At 51.9% G+C, this 23,655-nt stretch overlaps 1 protein-coding gene across 8 annotated transcripts in view; it reads right to left on the bottom strand.

Annotated features, from left to right (window-relative positions):
* MYO5A (myosin VA) overlaps positions 1-23,655 on the bottom strand; it is an 84,799-nt gene extending 61,144 nt beyond the window's left edge. For 6 of the 8 annotated variants that reach the window (XM_082060956.1, XM_082060958.1, XM_082060960.1 and 3 more), the window contains exons 1-4: positions 23,481-23,655; positions 8,617-8,727; positions 7,177-7,348; positions 4,318-4,462 (exon numbers count right to left, since the gene is read on the bottom strand). In XM_082060956.1, coding sequence (XP_081917082.1) covers positions 4,318-4,462; positions 7,177-7,348; positions 8,617-8,727; positions 23,481-23,507 — 455 coding nt within the window. In that variant the 5' untranslated portion in view covers positions 23,508-23,655. The remainder of the gene's footprint in view (positions 1-4,317; positions 4,463-7,176; positions 7,349-8,616; positions 8,728-23,480) is intronic. The other 2 variants (XM_082060957.1, XM_082060961.1) reach the window with 1 other exon arrangement.

The following is a 23,655-nucleotide window of genomic DNA, read 5'->3' as shown; positions in this document are numbered from 1 at the left end:
AGCCGATCAAAGGTGCTCTTTGCTAAGAGGACACCATCTGGGACGGCCGGGTGCTGCGGACGGCCAGTCGCGGGTTCTCACAACACCCCCTCGACAGCGCGCCGAGCTTCCTTTGGAACACAACCAACAACACCATCTCCCTGGAGCTGCGAGCCGTCAGACGCTGAGAACCTGACAAAACAGAGCGGCAGCCTGCTTATTAAAGGTAATTGAATGAAAAAGATCCACACTAACATTGAATAAATCATTGTACTTTGCCCAAACAGAAAAAGCAAAACTGATGCTTTAAGTGCTGTTGCTTTCTGTCTTGTATTCATTGAGTTTCACAGGGATCTCACCGGTATGTGATTCTGTTTGCAGATTCTACTTTCACTTTGACAGACAACTTAAACTACTCATCAGAAGCCAATCTCTAAGTTAATTTATTAAATTGGAAAGCACTGAACTCTGCTGTACCCATCATCAGTCACAGGTAGAACGCAACAAACCAGACCAACAAAGTGCTGATAAAACCACACATTATCTTAATGACTGCAATACACCCTCACTAGTGATTTAAAACTTCTTTCCCTGATAGCGTTAGGAAACTGATACTCATAAGTCTCATACATTAATGCAATTCTTAAGAGTTTCAAGAGTATAATCATCAACATCTCTTCTTAATGCAAACCATACAGGCAAAAATGGAGGCTCCTATTGAATATTGCAAAGCAAATGAGCTGCACCTGCTGATGGTTCATTCCTACTAAAGCTGTAATGCTTTTGGAAGAAAAAAGAATGAAATACTTGCCAACTGATGCTCCACCTCACTTCACTTCTGTTAATAATTTGAAACGCTGACTTAGAAAAGCGGTACACATTGTAGTTCAAAGGGTTCGATCCAGGCAAACACCTTCTGCTGGAACCCTGAACATGGGGGACGGAATCACAGAAACATAGAACAGTCTGGGTTGGAAGGGACGTTCAAAGGTCGTCTAGGATCCCAAGAGATCCCAAGATCCCAAGCCAAGAGAGCTACTGGCAACCATGAGGTGTACGGAACCTTAAGTCTAACACAATTTAAGTGCAGTTATAAAACTAGTTCAGTGCTTATTTTGGGCTCAGCAGAGGAAAGGTGCTGGAACCGAAGCTGTCAGTCTGTGCGGAGGAGCTGCGGGACATGGAGAGAAGGAAAAAGGCACAAAGACACAGATGAGACGGGGGGAAGAGGAGATGAAAATAATAATAATCCAAAATAAGTAAGTGCTACAAGAGCTGTGCACAGTTTTCTACGCTGACAAGGACAAGACGCTACTGAGCAAACAACAGCAAACAACATCTGACCGACAGCTCAGGGTAAAGATGAGCCCCACTCCTTCCCACCAAGCCTGCACTGAAACCCGCTGCCAGAACCGCCGCAGAAAGAGGCACCGGCGGTGTCTGGGGGGGTTGTAAGGGGTGTCCGGGGGGGCTATACGAGGTGCCCCGGCATTCCCAGCCACTCACAGCCCAACACCGGCGCTCCCTGTGCAGAACATTTCGCAAGCAAAGGCACCTCCATGTGCCGCTTTATCCTGCAATGAGCCCCAATGTCAGTGTCCGTGCCCGGGCCAGGCGCGAGCGCCGTCCCTGCCATTCCAGCCACCTACACCTTTGCGCTGTGTTTTTCTGAAGGCGCAATGCAAATACTCCGTGTACGATCCCTGGCCTCCCGACTGCTGCCGTGGGGCGTTTCCTACGGCTGAAGGAGCCCACGGGGATCGCTCAGTTACAACCACGCACGTGGAGAGTTCCTCAGCACAGCAGATGAGGGAATGAAGCTGTCAAGAACACATTCTAAATCATTACATTATAAATTAACAAGAATACCTAGAGGGTAAATATTTACAAGAGCTCACTGAAGCCTTATAGATAGGAGCATCACGACTAATTATCCCAGTGTTCATTTAAACATGGAGTTAGGAACGGCTAGATATGACAGAAAAACAAATCCCACCAATTACACGCATAAATGCAGATTAATACCACATGAGTAGCTACCACATGATTATTCCATGCAATTCTTAAAGCATTAATTAAATAGTCACAGACGATCTCATTTTCATTTTTAAATAACCAGCCACAGAAATGTAAATCTGCACTTTTTTTTAACTTGATAATTCAGGAGTAAAAGACGATTTGTTCCAAGTGTAGAAAGAATCACTGAAGTTACAGGGCAGGACAAGGGATTAAGGAACTGGAAACACCATCAGAAAGCGAAATTCAACGAGCAAACCCAGTATGTCCAAATGACATTAAAAAGTTCTTAAAAACAAACAAGAAACAAAAATAAACAGAGAGAAAAGCCAATAAACACTGGGAGGGTAAATAACCAATGCGGTTGTTACTTCAGTAGAGGAATTCTCTTCACTTCCATTGTGCGCTCAGATTTCATTCTGCACCTACGAAAGTACTATCAGTGATTCATCAAAGAACAACATACTGTTTATAACATGTTGTAGGCACACAAAGGAATCAATTCATTAACACAGAAGGATCGTTTAAGATCACTTCCATGCTTATACAATTTCTCATCACTAGTTTCAAAAGGAACTCCCACCACATCCTATTTGCTGTTGCTCAGGACAGCAGAGCGGCCGGAGGGTGCAGCGAGAGCTGCGGAACAATTAACACACAGGAAAATGCACAGCTGAGGCTCTACCCAACAGCCCTGGGTCGTCCTCGGGAGGCAGAGCCTGCGGGGGTGGCAGACGGAGCCTCCGCGGCACAGGCTCCAGCCCACGGACACACGGACACACGGAGCACAACCGATCCGGCCATTGGAATTCAACACGGGCAAGAGGCGAATCTGCAGCCACAGATCCCCCCGCAGCCTCTTCCTTCCACTGGGCAGTACCAAGAACTAAAGTTCTGCGAATCTGGACGACATCCATCCCTGATGTATAATTGCACGTCACTGTACTGTGCCTCAGATGTAAAACAAGGCCAATAGATTCTGATTTTTTAGAGGGACTTCAGTAGCAAGTCTGTTTAAAACAACAGTGATCCAGAGCGACCCATCTGACACAACGCAGAAGTGACTGCCGTAACACACTTCTGCCTTTACATTCCCATACCAGACTATACGTCTATTTCCTTTGCAAAAAGGAAGTCAGGCCAATACCTCTGCCATTCAACAGCGCAGATGTGGCGCGTTTTTGAGCCACTGGCTATTTCGCAATCACCCCAAGTCATGAAACGTTGCGCTGTACCCTGCCACTCGCTCTTGAAATGAGCTATTACGTGTTATCATGAATCACCATATCCCTGTGTGCAGTTCACCAACTTCACAGCGTACAGAGCGTTTTGCTCATTCCGGCTCTGATATGGATTCTTAACTAAATAGCTGATTTCAAAGACGAGCATTTAATCATTTTCGATCCTGTCCCCTCGTCCCCTCTCCTGCAGTAAGGCCTGCGGGCCATCGCAATTCATCCAGAGATCTGCCACTGTTTTACCTGATCCACTTGACCATGGGCTGTACTGTCAATGAGTAAAACTCCACCCATGGTGTGCAGCCAACCAGTGGAAACACCAGGTCTTGGTAACCACAGACCACCCAGCAGCCCCGCAGGTTTTTATCCTAGAAATGAATATTGCAAAAGCTCCTCAGACTGCCGGGCTCTTGGGGGGAAGGGGAAGAAGATTCTACCAACCACTCCCTTGGTGCCAAGTTCGTTTCCATGCATTATTTACAGCAATGCGGATTTCCTGCGCAGTGCCGCAGGGTGCGCAGGGACAGCGTCTCCAGGCGCCCGGTGCGACCGTCCCCCTGCTCCCTCTGAATTCCCCTCCACAGCGGCCGCGGGCAGATCACGCAGCGGGGACGTCACCGCGCAGCCAGGAGCCCAGAACAGCGCTCTTGAGCCGAGCCTTTTTTTTCCTGTTGTCAGTATCACACGTGAATACAAAACGGTTAAGGACCTGGCGCTGTTCTCCTTAAAAACCCACTGATGGTTAAAAAGCATCTCCACGTTTTGCTAATCAGATTAAAACAACAATCCCATAAAGCACTGGGGTGCTTTAGACCTAAATATTGATGCGATCTGTGGTTATTCCTGTTACTTGTCAGTGACCGTGATCATGGCATTCGTAATGTTTTACTCTTCGCTAACTCAGGCAACTTATCCTCGTGCAAAATGTAGTAAGACACTAGATAAAAGACAGATCTGGCTACATATTTCATAAATTAATCATTATTAAATACGTTCATAAATTAAAGAGAAGGCCAACAGCCAGAAATTTTAAATCTCATTCCTTCTACAAAAATGCCGAATTCAAGCGTTTTGGTCTACAAACCTGGCCATCTGCTTATAAGCTTCTTCAGCCACTGCGAAGATATGTGGGTCCATGTCGCCCATATTCTGGCCGCTGTAGGCGTTGATGATATCCTCGCCATAGATAGGCAGCTGTTCATACGGATTTATGGCCACTAAGACAATACCTACAAAGGAAACGAAACAAAAGGAGTTATTAATAATTGTTTCAAAATTAAACAAACAAAAAATGGCTTTAATACCAGCTATTGTTTTAACCTTTCTAAAAATGTTAACTAAAGAAAAATGAGGATCTGATACTGACCTCAGGTTATTATTATGACCACAGTTTCACATGCAAAAAGTATAAGAAGAGTTTACTTTGACCCAGCTTTAGGAAACACACAAACAGCAACGTTTTACTTTCTATCTGCCTTTTCTAAAGCGAGATATGACCAGATCCAAGAGTGCCCATGAAACAGCACCCGCTCCGCTGTAAACCAGGGAACGTGCGCTGCCCCTCCGAATCGCTGCCCCAGTTCTAGTTCTGCTGGTTGAGAATAATGTTACCATAATTCTCTTGGTGGATTAAAGCGTTTTTAATCTCCTTGGGGCTAAATCAGATCTGTTAGCTCAAAACCACCTTCGTGGGGTGTTTAAACTAACCTGGCTAATGTGCGAATCAGATTATGGAGGCAAATGCGGCTCCTCCTCCGGGCAGAGCTCTGAGGCAACAACCCTGTGCTCAGGATGGGAGCGGACAGAGCGGTTGGAAAGGCGGACGCCCATGCCCAAAGGACTGGCTTTATAAAGGCCAACACGCCGGCTTTGCTGTCCTTAGCTTACAGCACAACGTACACACGTCCCAGCTCATCCACCGCAGCTGAGCGTCCACCCCTGCGCTGTGAGCACCGGGACCCCGCGCTGCTGGCTCCCGGCTTTCAGATAAACCCACACGCCGTTCCCAGCACCGCCGCCTGAGGCTCGTCTGCAAGAGAAACTGCCGACCGACCGCGCTCTGCCGCCCCGGTCCCGGGGCAGAACCGTTCCCTGAAGAGCTGAAGGCCTTCCCGCCCTCTGAGAAACTCCAGAACCAGCCGAACCCACAGCACGTTCCTTTTGAAAGCGTCTGAACCGACGCTGGACACAAGCTCGTCCGCAAGCGGCAAAGCCGGCCCAGGCTGCTGCCCAGAGGGGTTCGGTGGTACCGCTGGCCAGGACCACCGACCTTGGACCGGGCGCCCCTCACCAGCTCAGCCCATGAGACTCCACTTGCACAAAAGCCCTTTCACAAAACGTTCCCTCATCAAGGGCTTTGTCCTGGGGGACAATGTCTAATCTGGGGAACAGAGGTGGTTTCCCAGCGCCGCGACCAGGACACGCACGCTCAGCAGGGGCTGCCCAGAGAGCCTGCGGTATCTCCATCACTGGAGATGTTCAGATACTTCGACTGGTCCAAACCCTGAGCAACCTGATCTGGTCAGACCTGTTTTCCTCTCGAGCTTCACTGAAGACTTCCAGAGGTGTCTTCCAACCTAAATGACTCTGTGCGCCCAGCCATGCTCTGACTGCAGGACGGGATGAGGCGCGGTGTGAATCACCGCCCGCTCCCCCGGAACGACGGCGGAGTCTGACTCAGTGTTGTGGTCCGGACGCCGCTGGGAGCGGGACCGGAGCAGCTGTGCTCTGCTCAGCACCCGCGGACCAGAACAGCCCCGCGCGGCCGGACCCCACCGCCCGCACCCTCCCGTCACAACGCGCCCAGCGCGCCGGCTGCCTCGCCCTCCGCTCCCGTCACCGGGGACGGAGCTGTCAGGGCGCCCAGAAGAGGGAAACTCCGACCCTTGGCACGTTCCATATGCAGAGCAGCACAGGACAAGGCCCTCGGCTGCCAAGCACAAACCCCTGCTCCAGAGACCCACAGTCGTGGCTACCTGACACCTGTCACCGGCCACCTGGCCACACAGCTTCCCGACTCTACAGTCCGTGAAACAGTGCGAAGAAACTATAAACAGCAAGTCTAATTACATATGAGAACATCAAGAAGGCTCAATATACTCTGGTTTGTGACACCAAGAACTGGGACTGTCCTACAAAAGTCTGATTAGAGACAAACTTAAATTGTATATTAAAAAAGAAATAATGGGGCACGTTTTCTGCTGGCGCAAACTGGGCTACAATGAGTATGCAAATGATAATTTGACTACATGTACTGGAAGAAGGTGTCTTTGCCTTAACCACGTAATTAAGAGAAGGAAATTTTCAATATCTGGTTTCATCATATTATGTTTTGTTTTACTCAGCTTAAAACGTGAAAAATCCACTAATGACTTAAAGTGTTTCTTACGCACTGGCACAATGTCCGAAGCATAGATAAACCAGAGAAACATCTGAAACACTTCAAACGTTTATGTATATTGAAAGGTTATATTACAAGTTAGCGATGCAATCTAACTAAACACTGAGAGTTGAAAGAAACACCCGCGCACAGAGAGAAAAAAAGCACGAAATCTAAATGCAAAGCCTGAACTATCTCACAATGTTCCTTTAAAATAGCCAACTCAGCTGCAATTGCGCACTTATGATGAGGTTCACATTGATGTAACTTCCCCCTTTCTGGCCACCTGCAGAGATCACAGGCGGCCGCGCTACAACCGCTGAACACACGTCTGACAACCAGCGCGCACCGGGGACCCACAGCAACACACAGCAAAGTCCATTTTCTCCCAGCGTTAATACCTTCAAGTCTACTTGATGCACCCAACAACCACAAACATATGGACTTTACTGAGGATATCGTTAAATGACTTTACGTTAAAGACACGCACGTCAATAATCAGCTTTCCCTTCCCTGTCTAGGGCATTCTCCGTAAGGATAACGGTGTGAAAAGACGGTACTTGCCACAATAGGTATAGATCAGCTTAGAGTCGATAAAGCGAACTTTGAGGTTGTGCAGAACGGCAGGTTCGTGGAGGTAACTGAGCGCCGTGAGGTCGTTTTCGCCAACGAGGATGTCGGGGTTTCGCAGGGGCGGGAGCTCCTTCGTCTTCGGATCCAGGCCATACTCCAGGTCCTGAAACCAAAGGGAAACCAAAGGGAAACGAGCTGAGCGCCGGCGCCTGGCGCCCTCATCCGGCCCTTCTGCCCACAGAAACGTGCCCAGGTCACGCAAACCCAACGCAAGATTCCAACCATCTCATGAGTTAATTAGCAGTTCTTTCTCCAAAAATGTAATTTAAAATCCCCCAAATGGTTTTCTATATGCAAAAGGCAACCATAAAGGGATATGATATTTTTTAGCTCTTTCTTAAGCGACACCACACAGGAATATCGGCAGAATGCCACAAAGAGCACAGAATCTGCAAATATGCTGCGTGCGGGTTTCGCAGGTATAACCTCTAATGTATGTTTTAATTGCGCCTGTCTCTATATCTAAGAATCACTTTATTTACCTGCTCCTCGTCCCCACGCAATGTGACTCAACGGCAAACAGCCCCGTTGGGCGGGCGCAACGTGTGCAGCGTCACCACACGGGGACGTGGGGACGAAACGCGTCTGGTCGGATGGAAAGGCTGCACCCAGCTTGCCATGTATGAAATGCCAGTGAGCCAAAGCCCAAAATGATTTCAAGTAACCATATTATATTTAGAAACTATTCTATATATATAATCTCTTTTTAGTTCATTGCTATGTAGGCTCCTACATGCCAGTGGGATCTAAGCTGCTCGTGAATAAGAAAAAAAGAAATCAAAAATAAATATTTGACCAACTGCAGTAGATCTTTATTTTCTGTTAAAAGAATCACCATCATTCCATATCAAAATTAAATAATTATGTGAATGGTGTGAACAAAATGGACTGGCCTTCACTAGGAGGACGTGAGTGTTTTGTGGACGTGTCATTTCTCTGCACCATGAACAGCCTCATTTTCATAACAACCTGGACCCTTGCCCCTTTGTATCTTTATTCATCTAGTGGTGGTTGTGCCCAACAGTCACAGCTGTTCCTCCGAAACTGTTCTAGCAACACTGTTCCCACTGGCACATCAACGCGGGTCACAGGCTTCCAAGTGTCCGTGGAAAAAGGTGACGCGCCTGAACACAGCAGGCGAATGGATAAAAAGCAATGGTTTTTACTATTTACGTTAAAAATCAGCTAAAATGCATTTTTGTAACTAAACAGTATAATTCATGACTCAAAAAAAATACTGTTGGAAATCACTGGATGAGAATAATTGCACAAAGATAAATACTGATGTATCCTGACGGTGCGGCTTCCCCGTCAGACGCGTCCGTCTGCAGCTGGAACAAGTGCAATAGGCTGTGAACAGCGCAGACCCACCTTGCCCTCTTCGAGCCGAAGCTGCAGGACTTTGTCTCCAGGTTTGTAGTCCCTGAGCAGCTCTGCTGACTTCCAGACCTCCTCGGGGTCGGGGATCCACACGCGGGCGTACTGCAAGGCAACCACACAAACCACCGTGACTTCGGGGTGCAATATACACGACACCAAAACCTCCTTTTAAACACACAGTTAGCAGTCAAAGCCCTAAGCAAGAGACAAACAGTATGTCTGAAGTAAGTTCTATTGATAAAAGGCTACACAAGCTGTGGAAAATAATGTTCCCGTGGAAAATAATGTTCCCAGATACACATTCAATGCCAAAGGTCCACAAACACAAAAATCTGTGTTTGCAGAGAAATCAAAACTTGGCTATATAAACCTCTTCTGAGCAGGTTCTAAATGCATGTGCATCCTAATATCAGACAGCTTTTCCTGCTTCCCCCCGGTTCAGCCGACACTCTGGTGTATCTGTGTTAACTCGAGCAAAGCTACCTGATCTCAAGTATTAAAGTGTCTTTCCTTTGCAGTTGCAAATAGGGCAAGTTTAAAATGGATTATCTACACAATGACAAAAGAAAAAAACTGAAAAAAATTGCTTGAAAAGGCCTCCAAATAATAGAAAAAACTAAACCAGCATTGCAGTTAATGGCCATTTTCTCCCAAACTGTGTTCATAGAAGTAACCCAGAATGAAGATAAGACTTGTTTTCAAAACCAGAAAGAATATTCATATTTTTAAATGAGTGAAGCCAGATCTCATGCTCAAGAATCAGTTAAAAGTATATGGAAACTACCTAGTTACTTATACAGTTGCGTGTCCATGCAAATACATGCACAGCAAAACAGCTCTTGAGTAACAGCAGGAAGAGGCTACAGCATTTTCAATACATCAAAATAACCGCAATGTATGGGTCCAAACACAGGATTTGATGGCAGAGAAAACTGCATTTGGTCGCACGGCTTCATCCCAGACTTACACAGCTCATTTCCGTATCGCACCCTGCGCCCCAGAGAGCGCTGGAGCTGCCCCCGCCCCTTATTAACCCCATTTTCTCACTACTACTGCTACTTCTTGCTTGTTTTGACTCTTTGTAATAGTTCAATGCAAATTTTGAGCTGCCAGAATAAAACCGCTGATAGGGCAGATAACCGTGTGAGTTACTCAGGGAAAGGCAGGGACTCAAGGTTTAGGTGAATACTGTTCCCATTCATATCACCCCAAGCTCCCCAACAGTGTCACCCACACTTTGCATGTCAGTGTTGATTCGGCTCTGATAGATGAGAGACTCTCAAATTCAGAAGGAAAACAACTAATCAAATGCATATTGACAGGACCATAATCAAATGCATATTGACAGGACCATTTCAAAATTGAGTGTCTTGCCCAGTTTCCTCCAGGCTCAGCAGAATAACATCCACACACCCCAACAGCCCCAAGACCACACGGGGGGCGGAGTGGCCACTCTTGGCTCAAGGAAGGACAAGCTGGGCTGCTGGAGGGCGATGGCTCAGTGATCTCTATATGGTGACCCCGAAAGAGCTCACAGCAAAAGAAAATACAGGGAGAAGTCTTTGTTATTCAGCGGTGGGTCAGAAAGCTGCTGTAGAACCACAATTTTATATAATAAGACAATATAACAGCAAATAGCAGTATTCTCTCATACCTCATGATTTCAACTCAGATCACATGAAGCAATCAGCAGACTATAGTAATTATCTATCAAATGAGACCGCATGACTCACAAAGGCTCTGTGCCGAGATACGAACCCTGGCAGCGCTGACTCTGCCGGCAGCGCGGAGCTCGGCAGCCGCGTCCCACGGTCACCGGCCGGAGGGGACACCGGCTGCCCAGCACAGCACTGGCACCACGGCTCCCAGAGCTCCCGCCGCACCTGCAGCCTTAAAGGAAACGGGGAAAACGGGGAAATTTCAACCCTTAAAGAGCGGTGCGTAGTTCCTCAATCCACCAACACAGTGAGGCTGCTGCCCCCCTCTCTTTCAAGGCTGGCCCCGCGTTTAGGTGGGAATAAAGCAGCTCTGATGTCTGGATCCAAGAGGTGCTGGCAGCACCAGCTGAAGGAGCTGATGGAACAGCAACAGGTGGGCAAAGTCAAACACACACTTGACCAAAAGCGTTCCATGTGAACCAGCTGCGAACTACTGCAACAACTGCCTTCAGCTGTACACCTTCCCTTGTACTCGGTCCGTGGTGCCACCACCATGGATGCGAACACTGAGCCTACAAACAGAAAAGTTTAACTTTGCAAAAGACTCAAACCAGAAATTATCAATTTTCCCAAAGGCAGCAGCACTCTGGGCATGGAACGTATTTTGTCTTGTTGCTCAGCAACAACCGTTGATATGTAACACCTCTTGTACAGTTTAAGGCCTGATATTTAGAAAGCATTAATTTAAAAAGGCATTTATATTATGATATACAGTGGGGAAAATACATGTGCTGATTTGTATTAGTGTTTTCCCTGCAAAGCAGCCTCGCACAGCTGGTTCACCCAACAGGGACATCACAGGGGACGGGCCGGGAGGCTGTGTGTCCCGAGAGCTGCGCCAGTGACAACAACCTGCCGTACCGGAGCGGTCAGCTGCTGTACAAATAGCACCACGTCTGAATGCTAAGGAGAGACATTGTCTTTTCCTTTCTTATGGGCAAATTTGATCAAAGAAATGTAATTTTTTTAATTTCTTTAAATACTAAAATTACCAGCAACTTTTGCACTGAAATTCAGCAAAAATGATCACCTTGCGAATCTATGCACCGGGCATGACACCGGGGCCAAATAAATCAATGTTTTACTTGGAACTCCCAAATCTGACCCAGAACAGTCACATTGGAGTTGATGTGACTTTTGTAAGAAACATTTTTAAGGAGCTGAAACACATGAAAAGTTTAAAAGTTGTGAATGTTCTTGCTCTTTAAACCATCGCTTCCTGCACATCGCAGTGATTGTACCTGACCGTCCGCTCCCAGCGCCGCAGGGAGGGAGCCCATCGGCACAACAACCCAACAACCCACCCGCGGAACCACCGGCAGCGCCGCTCCCGTCCAACTCAGCACCTTCCAGCAGCAGGACCAGACCATTCCAGACCATTCCCACACTCAGCGCCAAAACAGGGGCCAACGCCGGGCTATACGCTACTCATTTCAAAAAGAAGTTAATTACGAACCTGCCTTAAAACACCGAATCCATCCAACCTGAAAAACACGTTACAACACTCATAGAAGAACGGCCACAAGAAATTTAAGGGCAAATGAAACAGCTACACCACCCCCTGGATATTAAGCAACACATAGCAGTGAAGAAAGAGGATTAGGAAAAGGATGCAAGATTTCAGGTCTGTGTGCTTACGGTGAATGTTGTGGCTATATCACGTAAATACTCCAATTTCAACACTGAATTGAAAATGCGATACTTAAGGAGCATACAAAACAACATTCAACATGTCAGGATTAAGTCCATGGGTGCCCGAATTGAAGATCCAAGAAAACAAACACCATGAGGCCAAATGAAACAAGCAGTTGTAGGATGATGCCAGTCACAATATCGACTTCAGAGCATGATGAACCCCATGCTGAAATAAGGATTCTTTTCAGAGCACTGGGACAAATTCAGTCAAGACCCTCATGGTTCTTCTGTATTTTTACATGCTGATGTCACACAATGAAACGTCAGCTTCATTTCCTCAGCTTCTTAAATGGGTCTAATTGCAAAAGCTTCATTTAAAAGTTAAACATCAAAGGAAAGACATTTGGCGTAAACTTTGATAGCAGATAAGGCTGCGTGTTTCTGAGATCATCCTGTAAAGCTGAGCTCAAGTCCAAACAGCATTCCTTTGGTTCTTCCTAATCCTAGACCCCCAAAGTCACACTGAAAGTAAAATACCTGCTTGAGCTCCTCCCAATCCCAAAGTAACGGGTTATTTCTTGCTAGAACAAAAAGAAGCCCCAGGCTGAGATGCAGCCACCTCAGTGAAACAGAGCTTCACTATACAGCCTCCACCTATGGTAAACTAAGGAAACAACCGAACGTATTCTACTTACTTTAACATACATATAGTCTAAACCATCTGTTTCCATCCCGAACCTCGTGTACCACAGATTTTCAGCACTTCCAGAGGCAGTTGCTGTTTCCATTCCAGGCAAAAGAGGTTCAATGTCCATGATAATATTTCCTGACTTCTCGCACTGATGCACATAAAGCAACTTGGGAATCTCTCTCTGGTTTCCTCAGCAAAACAACTGAGGTCATCTGCCTTAAAGACACTTATGAATAAGCCATGGAGTCTGCAGAGAGCAACGTGTGACAGGCCATGCTGGGGCAATGAATTCCCTCATTGTTGACCGACTCGTAGCATCTTCAGTTTATTTCTCGGGCTCTACAAAGAGCGAGAGTGTCCTCCAGTAAATCGCAGAGTAAGCACAAAACCCTCTTGTCTTGTCACAATCAAACAGAAGAACTCGGAGACACCGTCAGTAACTGCGGCGAGACTTCATGATTTTTCATATCCATTTACAAAAAACGGACCATATGGGCAAAAAAGTCACTCAGATGAGACATTTCTGTTCTTCTATATTTAGGACAGTCAAGCTGGAAACGTGCAGTTTACATCCAGCCACACAACAACCTCAGGAAACTTGACAAGCCACACTTTGTATTTGTGTTAACTACTCTAAAGGCAGAATGAGGGCTCTTGAAAGCAACACTGCCGTAGCCTTTACGTTTAACTGTAAAGTGAGGGCTCTCATCAGACCACAGCGTAAGCAGCCTGAAGAGTCGCCTCCCAACCATCCCCACTGTCCCCAACACCTAAACAAGCTCAACGAGCCTCTTCTGTCAATTACTGGCGGCAGCTTTCATTCGATGTGAATTACCCCCGTAGCCTTACCTACAGCACACCCGGAGCGGGGTTAACAGGCGCACACGGAGACGTGATGAGCAACGAGGGAAACACAACAGCTTCCAAGATGCTCCGCAAACAACCACAAGTTTGACGGGGCAGCAGGAGGCACCAGGTGTGGGTTCGGCGCCACGGCAGCGCTGCGCCCTGCGCCCCCGGCTGCTCCGGCGCCGGCTCCACCTGCACCGTCCAGCAGCACGGGGGCTCCTCTGCTGTGCTTGCTGATCTGATTATTTGATGCTAGGTCTGTACCTTCTCCTCCCTTAAAGCTTTGTGAAGCTCTACTCCAGCCTTGAGTACCTCCATGCCATGATTCTTCAGGGAAAGCTCGGTGACGGCTCTTGCTATCATCCCAGGTGAGCAGGAACCAAACCCAAGCCACTAAGAAGAAGAGGTGGCATAAAGACACAAGATCTCTGCTTTTGTAAATAATCCATTCTTACTTTCTTCAGAATTGGCATTAAAATTCGCAGAAGCATTAAAAGTTGGGTCAATATCTGCCACGCAGTACGAGCAAGGTCTTTAAACTTCGTCAGTAGCGCCCAGTGTTCCCTGTGCTCCCGCTCCGGCTGCTCGATGCGCAGGACTCGGCCAGAAGGGCAGGGCGCTCCTCTGCTCCACCGCACCAAACGCCCACCGACCAACCCCCAAACAACCAAACCAACGCAAACCTTTCAGCCAGCACTGATCGCATACTTGTATATAAATAGACTAAGATACATATAAATAAAGCTACTAAATACTGTGATCAGCTGAGAGCGGGCAGCAAAGGAGCCAAACTGAGACTGAGAAGCTGCAGGTTCTGAGCAGGGAGGCCTCACAATCCTGCCGATCGCCCTTTGACACGCGGTGCTCTCCATTCATCACAGAACACCCCGAACGCGGCCACACCAAAGGCAGACGAGTGGGACCCACAACCTCCTGCGGAGGTCCCGACAGTGCAAGGTACTCCTGAAAATACACGTGTGCGACTAAGTATTAAAACTGGGTTCTAAGCAGACAGGTCCTAACTTATTGCAACACCCCACACACAGATCTTAGCACAAAGGACTTGACAAGGCAGCATCCCTAGGATACGTTTTCATTTGTTTTCCTGCAGAAGTTATTCTGAGCAGGTACACAACAGCAAAGTTATTTCCCTGCAATAAGAGGAAACGGACAATCAAAGACCCAGCCTTTCAGATTTACATGCTTGATTTCAAAGCATAAAATTAAGCTATGTGATTACTCACACAGAATAAAGATAAATCTTTGCAAGGTCAGGCTTAAGCAAAGCTAGGCATAAGCAAAGCCAAGTGACACTGGGAACAAGGAAGAAACAATGCAGCCTAAGCACAGGGCAGCATGGAGCGCGGCACTGGCACCGCCACCGGAGCGCCGGCACCGCCACCGGAGCACCGGCACCGCCACCGGAGCGCCGGCACCGCCACCGGAGCCCTGGCACCGCCACCGGAGCGCCGGCACCGCCACCGGAGCGCCGGCACCGCCACCAGAGCGCCGGCACCGCCACCGGAGCCCTGGCACCGCCACCGGAGCGCCGGCACCACCACCGGAGCGCCGGCACCGCCACCGGAGCCCTGGCACCGCCACCAGAGCGCCGACACCGCCACCGGAGCGCCGGCACCGCCACCGGAGCCCTGGCACCGCCACCGGAGCGCCAGCACCGCCACCGGAGCGCCGACACCGCCACCGGAGCCCTGGCACCGCCACCGGAGCGCCGACACCGCCACCGGAGCGCCGACACCGCCACCGGAGCGCCGACACCGCCACCGGAGCCCTGGCACCGCCACCGGAGGGCTGACACCGCCACCGGAGCGCCGGCACCGCCACCGGAGCCCTGGCACCGCCACCGGAGCGCCGGCACCGCCACCGGAGCACCGGCACCGCCACCGGAGCGCCGGCACCGCCGGAAAAGCCACCACAACCCCCACCATCCGCATCAGGAAATGAGGCCTTGGCAACCCCATCCAGAACTGCCCACCTGGGGAAGCAATGCAAACTAAACGAAAAACTTACTGTACAAAGAGCCTTTGAATGCAACACAGTCCAAATCTTCCCTGTCTCCCAGGACCTTTAGATAACAGCTTTAATTTTGTGTCTAATGCATTTCTACTTACTTAAAAGTTTTGATACCAATTTAAACCAATCAAACTCTTGGGACCATCATCCTCAAAACAAAACGATACGTCTGTTGTGGCGTGTGTATCATGAGCAGGGCTAAGGTCTATGAAAATAACTTAAAAATACATAGTCTGAGAAAAAGTGAAAGTGACAGGCATGATGATAATTTCCAAGAAGCAGGGGTTCATCCTGACCCTAGCGCCGCATTATCTGCAACAAGACCAGCGACTGTTCAGGTGAAACAGGAACGAGCCCGTTGCCATCTCAGCGGCAGAGGCAGCAGAAGGCGCCGGTGCCGCCCGGACTCACTCGAGTCGTTCGCTAAGGCAGCGTTGGGAGCAACAGCCTTGTCCAAACCCTGTTTCTTGGCCCTGGGCCCAATGTACAAGTATTTACTACCAGGGTCGAGCACGATACGTGCAGCAGTAAACACCGCTCCACCGCAGCGAGCACTAAATCAGACCGGAGACAACCCCTGCGCCCTGGAGCATACAAAAACCCAGCCGAGCTCGGCCCAGGCTGCTCGCCCGTAACTCCACACGCGCAAACCCAGCTCAGATGGCTTTAATCCGGACACACAAAACAAACCACTGGCTCTCCCCAGAGACAGCACAGTGACACCAAGCCCGTCGTCTTCCCCCTTCGGCCAAGATGCCCTTCAAACCAGCAACGCCTGTACACACGCTCACGTACACGTGCACGACTCAAATAAACAAGGCTTCAAATAGTTAAATGTTTGGCTTGTGTATGTTTTGTGTTTTCAAGCAATGAATCCAAAACCAACAAATGCCTCTGCTCCTCTGAGCTCTGCAGCCCCTGCCAGCGACCGGCACCAGCGCCGAGCCCCAGCAGAGCTGCAGCAGCACCAGCGCCGAGCCCCCCAGCAGAGCTGCAGGACACCAGCGCCGAGCCCCCCAGCAGAGCTGCAGGACACCAGCACTGAGCCCCCAGCAGAGCTGCAGGACACCAGCGCCGAGCCCCCAGCAGAGCTGCAGGACACCAGCCCTGAGCCCCCAGCAGAGCTGCAGGACACCAGCGCCGAGCCCCCAGCAGAGCTGCAGGACACCAGCGCCGAGCCCCCAGCAGAGCTGCAGGACACCAGCACTGAGCCCCCAGCAGAGCTGCAGGACACCAGCCCTGAGCCCCCCAGCAGAGCTGCAGGACACCAGCACTGAGCCCCCAGCAGAGCTGCAGGACACCAGCGCCGAGCCCCCAGCAGAGCTGCAGGACACCAGCCCTGAGCCCCCCAGCAGAGCTGCAGGACACCAGCGCCGAGCCCCCAGCAGAGCTGCAGGACACCAGCGCCGAGCCCCCAGCAGAGCTGCAGGACACCAGCCCTGAGCCCCCCAGCAGAGCTGCAGGACACCAGCACTGAGCCCCCAGCAGAGCTGCAGGACACCAGCGCCGAGCCCCCAGCAGAGCTGCAGGGACACCAGCACTGAGCCCCCAGCAGAGCTGCAGGACACCAGCGCCGAGCCCCCAGCAGAGCTGCAGGACACCAGCGCCGAGCCCTGGCACTCCTTGCCTTTGTTAAATCCTGTTAAAAACAGACCATCCAGAAACAGCGAAACCTTGTGATGCTGGATGTTTCTGCGACTTCCTCCAATTCAATTGGTTTAATGAGAAAATTTCAATAACAAAAATGCTTTCTTTAGTCCTACGGAGATTAAACAATGAGTCTCATTAAAGAGAGACAAATGACTTTGTTACTAGAACACATGGAGAGGATTAAACTCCCAAGGGCCGCACAAGGAGACCCCAAGAGGCAGGTAGGTGGTGCTGGCCGCCCACCCCTCCCGGCCGCACCCGGAGCTCTGTGGCTCAGGAAGGTAACGGTGGCCACCACACGCATCTCCCGACACAGCGGGTGCTCCACAGCGCTTTGCATGATCACTTATTTATCTAAAGACCAATAGTAATCCATTACCTAAGCCACTGGGGACATGCTATGAAATCACTGCAGCACTGCAAATGGCCAGTGACAGCTCAATGTACAGACATTGTTGTGCGAGGATTGCGGGTGGCAGTTTGTGGGGGATCCCACATCATCCACTAATATTATTAGGTGAATGTTTTAACATGATACTCAGAGCATTGAACAAATAAGACCAACTATTGTAAATGGGACCTTCACAATTATTCTTTACATGCACAAAGAACTCACATAACTTTCAAGATTAGGTCTACAGAAAGAAGAAAACCAAGACTACAGAGCTGCGATCTGCTCTCGTCCGGTGACGCCGTCCCGAGCGCCGCGGCTGCGAGCGGCTCCCGCGCAGCCCCGGGCTCCGCAGCCCTGCCGGGGCCGCGCCGCCTCCCCCGCACCGCGGAGCGGCTCTGGGACTGCGCCCCGACCCGAACCAGCGCTCGGCTGCTTCCCGACACGCAGGGTCTCTCCGCAGGAATGATGGATTGCTGGCACCTTGCAAAACGGCCATTAGGAAGCTTTCTTTCAGTTTCTTAGCTGGCTGCGGTTGGCACACATACGGTCAAGGTGAGGCTAAGCTACGTATTGTTAGACGGCCAGGTAACTATATCCCTGGCACCTTCAATTTAAAGGCAACAGGAATAAAGTTGGTGCACCTGTTGTGCGCTGCCCCGGGCAGAGCTGCTGTCACCTTTATTCCAGTGACACGGCAGGTCCCTGGAGCACAGAAGCAATCGAGACATCCCCTCTGCTGCTGATGCGATGGGTTCCAGCGGAGGCGACGCAGCGGGGCACGGGGAAGGCCCCCAGCTGTGTGCAGCTGTGGTTCCTGACACCACGTGAGCGGTGCAGCCGCGCTCTGTCCGTCCGTCCGTCTGCAGCTGTGGTTCCTGACACCGTGTGAGCGGTGCAGCCGCGCTCTGTCCGTCCATCCGTCTGCAGCTGTGGTTCCTGACACCGTGTGAGCGGTGCAGCCGCGCTCTGTCCGTCCAGCTGTTTGCAGCTGTGGTTCCTGACACCGTGTGAGCGGTGCAGCCGCGCTCTGTCCGTCCGTCCGTCTGCAGCTGTGGTTCCTGACAGCACATGTGAGCGGTGCAGCCACGCTCTGTCCGTCCGTCCGTCTGCAGCTGTGGTTCCTGACACCACGTGAGCGGTGCAGCCGCGCTCTGTCCGTCCGTCCATCTGCAGCTGTGGTTCCTGACAGCACATGTGAGCGGTGCAGCCGCGCTCTGTCCGTCCGTCCGTCTGCAGCTGTGGTTCCTGACAGCACATGTGAGCAGTGCAGCCACGCTCTGTCCGTCCGTCCGTCTGCAGCTGTGGTTCCTGACACCGTGTGAGCGGTGCAGCCGCGCTCTGTCCGTCTGTCCGTCTGCAGCTGTGGTTCCTGACACCGTGAGCGGTGCAGCCGCGCTCTGTCCGTCCGTCCGTCTGCAGCTGTGGTTCCTGACACCGTGTGAGCGGTGCAGCCACGCTCTGTCCGTCCGTCCGTCTGCAGCTGTGGTTCCTGACAGCGGGTGAGCGGTGCAGCCGCGCTCTGTCCGTCCGTCCGTCTGCAGCTGTGGTTCCTGACACCACGTGAGCGGTGCAGCCGCGCTCTGTCCGTCCGTCCGTCTGCAGCTGTGGTTCCTGACAGCACATGTGAGCGGTGCAGCCGCGCTCTGTCCGTCTGTCCGTCTGCAGCTGTGGTTCCTGACACCGTGAGCGGTGCAGCCGCGCTCTGTCCGTCTGTCCGTCTGCAGCTGTGGTTCCTGACACCGTGTGAGCGGTGCAGCCGCGCTCTGTCCGTCCGTCCATCTGCAGCTGTGGTTCCTGACACCGTGAGCGGTGCAGCCGCGCTCTGTCCGTCTGTCCGTCTGCAGCTGTGGTTCCTGACACCGTGAGCGGTGCAGCCGCGCTCTGTCCCCCCGGGCTGTGCGGGTGAACCAGCCCCACCTCTGGGGAACACAGCGGGACCCACCGGGACAGCCGCTCACCGGGAAACGGTGACAAAACACCTGTGTCACAGGCAACAGCTTCAACAGCAACGTGCGAGACACTGTAATTCAGGCAGCTTTATTTTAACCCCCGAGAAAAGCCTGCTAATAGCACAGATATTTGCAAATACAGTTGTACTTTCTCTCTAACACTCAGGTTATTTTTTGATGTATTTCCCTCCCCGTGTACCACTGACATACTCACGAAAAGCCAAAACTTGCTCAGAATGTGTCTTTTGCCATTTTCGGTTGCGGCGCTCCAGGGGAAGCCCGTGTCCGACAGACCCCGCGCTCGAAGCACCGCAGCTGTGCGCACAGCCGGGAAGCGAGAACCGGCCCTGGCAGCGCACAAGCGGCTGTTTGTTCTCCGCAGCTCCCTCGGACACTTCCCTCACTCAATTTACTGCTTGTGAACGCTCAGACTGAGCCCATTCAATAGAGAGCGGCGGCGCTGAAGGCCAGACTGAGCTCAGCTTGCCCAGACCACGCGCTCAGCAAAGCCTGGTCACTGACTCCTGCACGTTCTAAGGGATATTTCCACCCACTTTAACTGAAATTGGAGCAAGCCCTAAAACAGGAGCAAGCTACCTGGAGCTAAGTGCCCCGATCTCAAAGACACTGGCAAGGGAGAACACGTTGGTAGCAGCAACAATAAAAGCTAATGTATGACTGAATGGGTAAATAAATGAAGAAGTTGATCGCACGCAGGCAGACAAAACTGAAACAGAAATCCTGAGAAGGCAAAGCAGCACACACGAGGAAAGCGCAGCATGAAACAGACACAACTCAAACCCAGGAAGAAATGCAGAGAAATGGAGAACAAAAATGAATTATGTCAACTCTTCACTCTGACCTTAAAAAAGCAGCATGAGCACAGGGTCCGACCCGCTTCGCCCCCTGTCACGTCCAGGCGGCAGGACGTGCGCTGGGGTTGGATCGACACCCCGCACGCACACGGCTCGTGTCCAACACCCAACAGGCGGGACGAGTTCCAGCTGTGGGCAAAGCGTCCCCACCTGCTCTTCATTGCCAAGGAAAGCAGATCCCATTTAACAAAAGCCAATGCATGGCCTAGATTGTCCCCATCAACTTCCATGGGTCAGAAGCAGCAGGTGCGTTTCTGCTGCTGGTCAACAGTTACTGAAATGCTGATGTACATCTGAGCATCACTGAGTGATTCAGAAAACACGTCGAGATTCTCCCCAGTTCATTCCCAAAGTCCAAGAACCCAAACTTCCAGAAACGATCTTACAGAAGGACCACCAACCTGCCACCGACAGATGTCAAACAGGACAAGTTAAACAGCATTCACAGGCTTATTTTAGATAAGAATGCCTGGGATTTAACCCAGGGAACAGTTCTGAACTGCTGCACCCCAAAACTGAAGCTCACACCTCCAGGCAGAAGCGTGTTTGAGCATCCCAGGCACACAACACAAAGCCCAGCACAGTCTGGGCCCGTTGTTCCCAACCAGCCTGTGAGGGTGCCAGAGCCAGGGCTTCAACTTAAACCCAGCTGGCCAGAGCAACCGCAACGTGCGCCAGCGAGGCTGCCTATAGGGTGAGCAGGTTAGATCCACACGGGATGAGTCAAAGGAACAGGGTTTTCACAGCAGTGGCGCGACCTCTTCAAAACCATACATCTCTGCTTTTTAACAAAATTAACTTAGCTTGGCAAAATAAGAGTTCCTCTATGCTATTTCAAGATGGCTCATGTGGTTAGGACAGTGGGCGCTATTTTTACCCCGGCATGCAAAGAAACCAAATCTGAAGTCTGAACAGTGCATGTTAGCAAAACCGGACACGCGAAGCAGAAAGTGCCACTTAACAACAGAAACAACAAGTCTACTTGTGCTGTTCTCAGCCATTTGAAGAGGTGCTGACAGTTTCCTTGCGACACTGGCCATCCAGCCATTAACGCCACCGTACCGACCGTTGCTCCAAGTGCCTCGCGCGGATGCAAGCGACGCCATACGGTGAGCGGCGCTGCCATACGGGAGGCTCTGGTGCTTCTGAACGACAACCCTGACTCTGCCTGCCAGTGTAAAAAAAGATGTGCAAGCGGCTCTTTCTGTGTCTGCATATGGCTGTAAAGAGGACAAGAACAGCCTGCAGGAACAGGAAAGCACAGAAACCATCTCACTGAGCCCCTACCCCAGGATCATCCCTGCACTTGGCTTCGTGTTGGCTCTCTCCACCTCCGCGTGCTGCAACCTTAAAGCCGTTATCCATGTTAGTTAATCAAGGATGAGATACTGAATATGATTTAAACCACTTGATGGCTTTACCTGGGGAAAAGCCAGCGGACAGGGGCCAGCGGGGCCAGCCCCTCTGGACACCGCGGCTGCCCGCCCCGGAGCCTCGAGCCCCGAGCTCCCCCGCAGCAGCCCCAGCGCAGCAGGACACGCGCTGCTGGGGCAGCTTCTGACCACGGGATTCACCCGCTCACGGACGGGAATTAGTCACAGGCTGGAAATTAAGTAATAAGAACATCCACAGAGACAGAAATCAAGAATATCTTTCAGAAATAACTTCTCACATAGAGGGAACAACTCTATGGCACCATTGCTGTCTTGACCAAGAAGCTGATTTCCATCCCTTTTTGCAGTGCCAGTGGACAGAGATGCTCTTCCACGAGGTGCAAGACACCAAGACACCCCGTACCAGCCAATGTATTTGGCGTTCTTTAGGGGGTGCAGGCGTGCACCTCGCGTTCAATCTCCCCTACACAAACACACCACTCGGACACGGTCCAGCCTATGGAAGGGACCGCGCCGTCCCATCCGCACTGATGCACAGTCAACGTGCTGCCCGCCGCGTCTGAGTGGGGGACTCTACAAACAACGTGAACTATTCACGTCAAAACCAAAAAAAGGCTGTTTCCTTCCTCTTCTCTCCTCACACAAAGCTTGACCGGGGCTAAATTCAGAATACTTCATGGAGCGGCTCAAAGACCCCGATGGCTCGGCCTCGATAAGACGAGCTTTGGCTGTGCAAGTTTTCCAAAGCAGCGTTTGGAGCTCAGCGTGTGGCACCGCAGCGCTGGGCTCTGGGGACCCCAGCGGCCCCTCTGCCCTTAAAAACCGGTGCTCTGTCATTTTCCTCAAGTTGTTGCGCTCGACCAAGGCAGAGCAAGCAAACAATGCGCTGCCAGTGGGCAAAACCATCATTCCCACAGCTCTCAACGTGCGGGCTTTGCCATCACAGAGATGCGCAGGGCAGTAACTGTTTCCGGGTGGAAACTGACAGGATACTGACACACAAGCCAAAATGATTACAAAAATGTCTGAAAAAGCATATGAGAGTCACGCACCACCCCGCTGCTGACTGTAGGGCTCTGAACGACTGCCAAAGGAGAACATACAATCTAAAGGTGCAGCGTCACCGAAAAGGTCAGTTTGTTGCCGAAGTATCGACGCTGTGGGTGTTTTTCTACAAGGAACGGGCCGGTGTTTCCGAAGGAGACGCCGAGCGGCGCGGAGCGGCCGTTGTGACCGGCACATCCCGCCCGGCCCGCACGGCCGCTTCCCCGCGGGCTCCGCTGCCGCAGCGCCGCTGCCTCCCCCAGCCCGGCCCGGCGGGCACAGCCGCTCCGGGGGCGGCGGGACCGGCCCCGCGCCCCGCCGGGATGCGGGTGCGCGCCGGGAGCGGGCGGCCCCGCCGGGATGCGGGTGCGCGCCGGGAGCGGGCGGCCCCGCCGGGATGCGGGTGCGCGCTGGGAGCGGGCGGCCCCGCCGGGATGCGGGTGCGCGCTGGGAGCGGGCGGCCCCGCCGGGATGCGGGTGCGCGCTGGGAGCGGGCGGCCCCGCCGCGGAGAGGCTGCGGGGCCGGGGATGGCGGCGCCGGCCCCTGCCCACCCCGCCCTCCCCGGCTCGGGATGCCCGCCCGGGCCGCGCCGCCGCCCCGCGCAGCCCCGGCCCGCCGCCGTACCTTGGTGTAGAGCTCGGAGGCCGCCATGGCGCGGGCGGGCGGGCGGCCCCTCTGCGGCAGCCGGCGGCGGACGGAGGATGCTCAGGCGGCGGCCCGGGCGCGGCGCGCCATGTTGCTACCTGGCGGGCGCGGGGCGGCCGCCGCTCTGTGCATTGTGGGAGCGGCGGGCGGCGCT

The sequence above is a fragment of the Streptopelia decaocto genome (assembly GCF_964273445.1).
Source record: "Streptopelia decaocto genome assembly, chromosome: 9".
Taxonomy (NCBI): Eukaryota; Metazoa; Chordata; class Aves; order Columbiformes; family Columbidae; genus Streptopelia; species Streptopelia decaocto.
The sequence above is the reverse complement of the archived record's forward strand: the minus strand, read 5'-3'. Positions and strand labels throughout refer to the sequence as shown.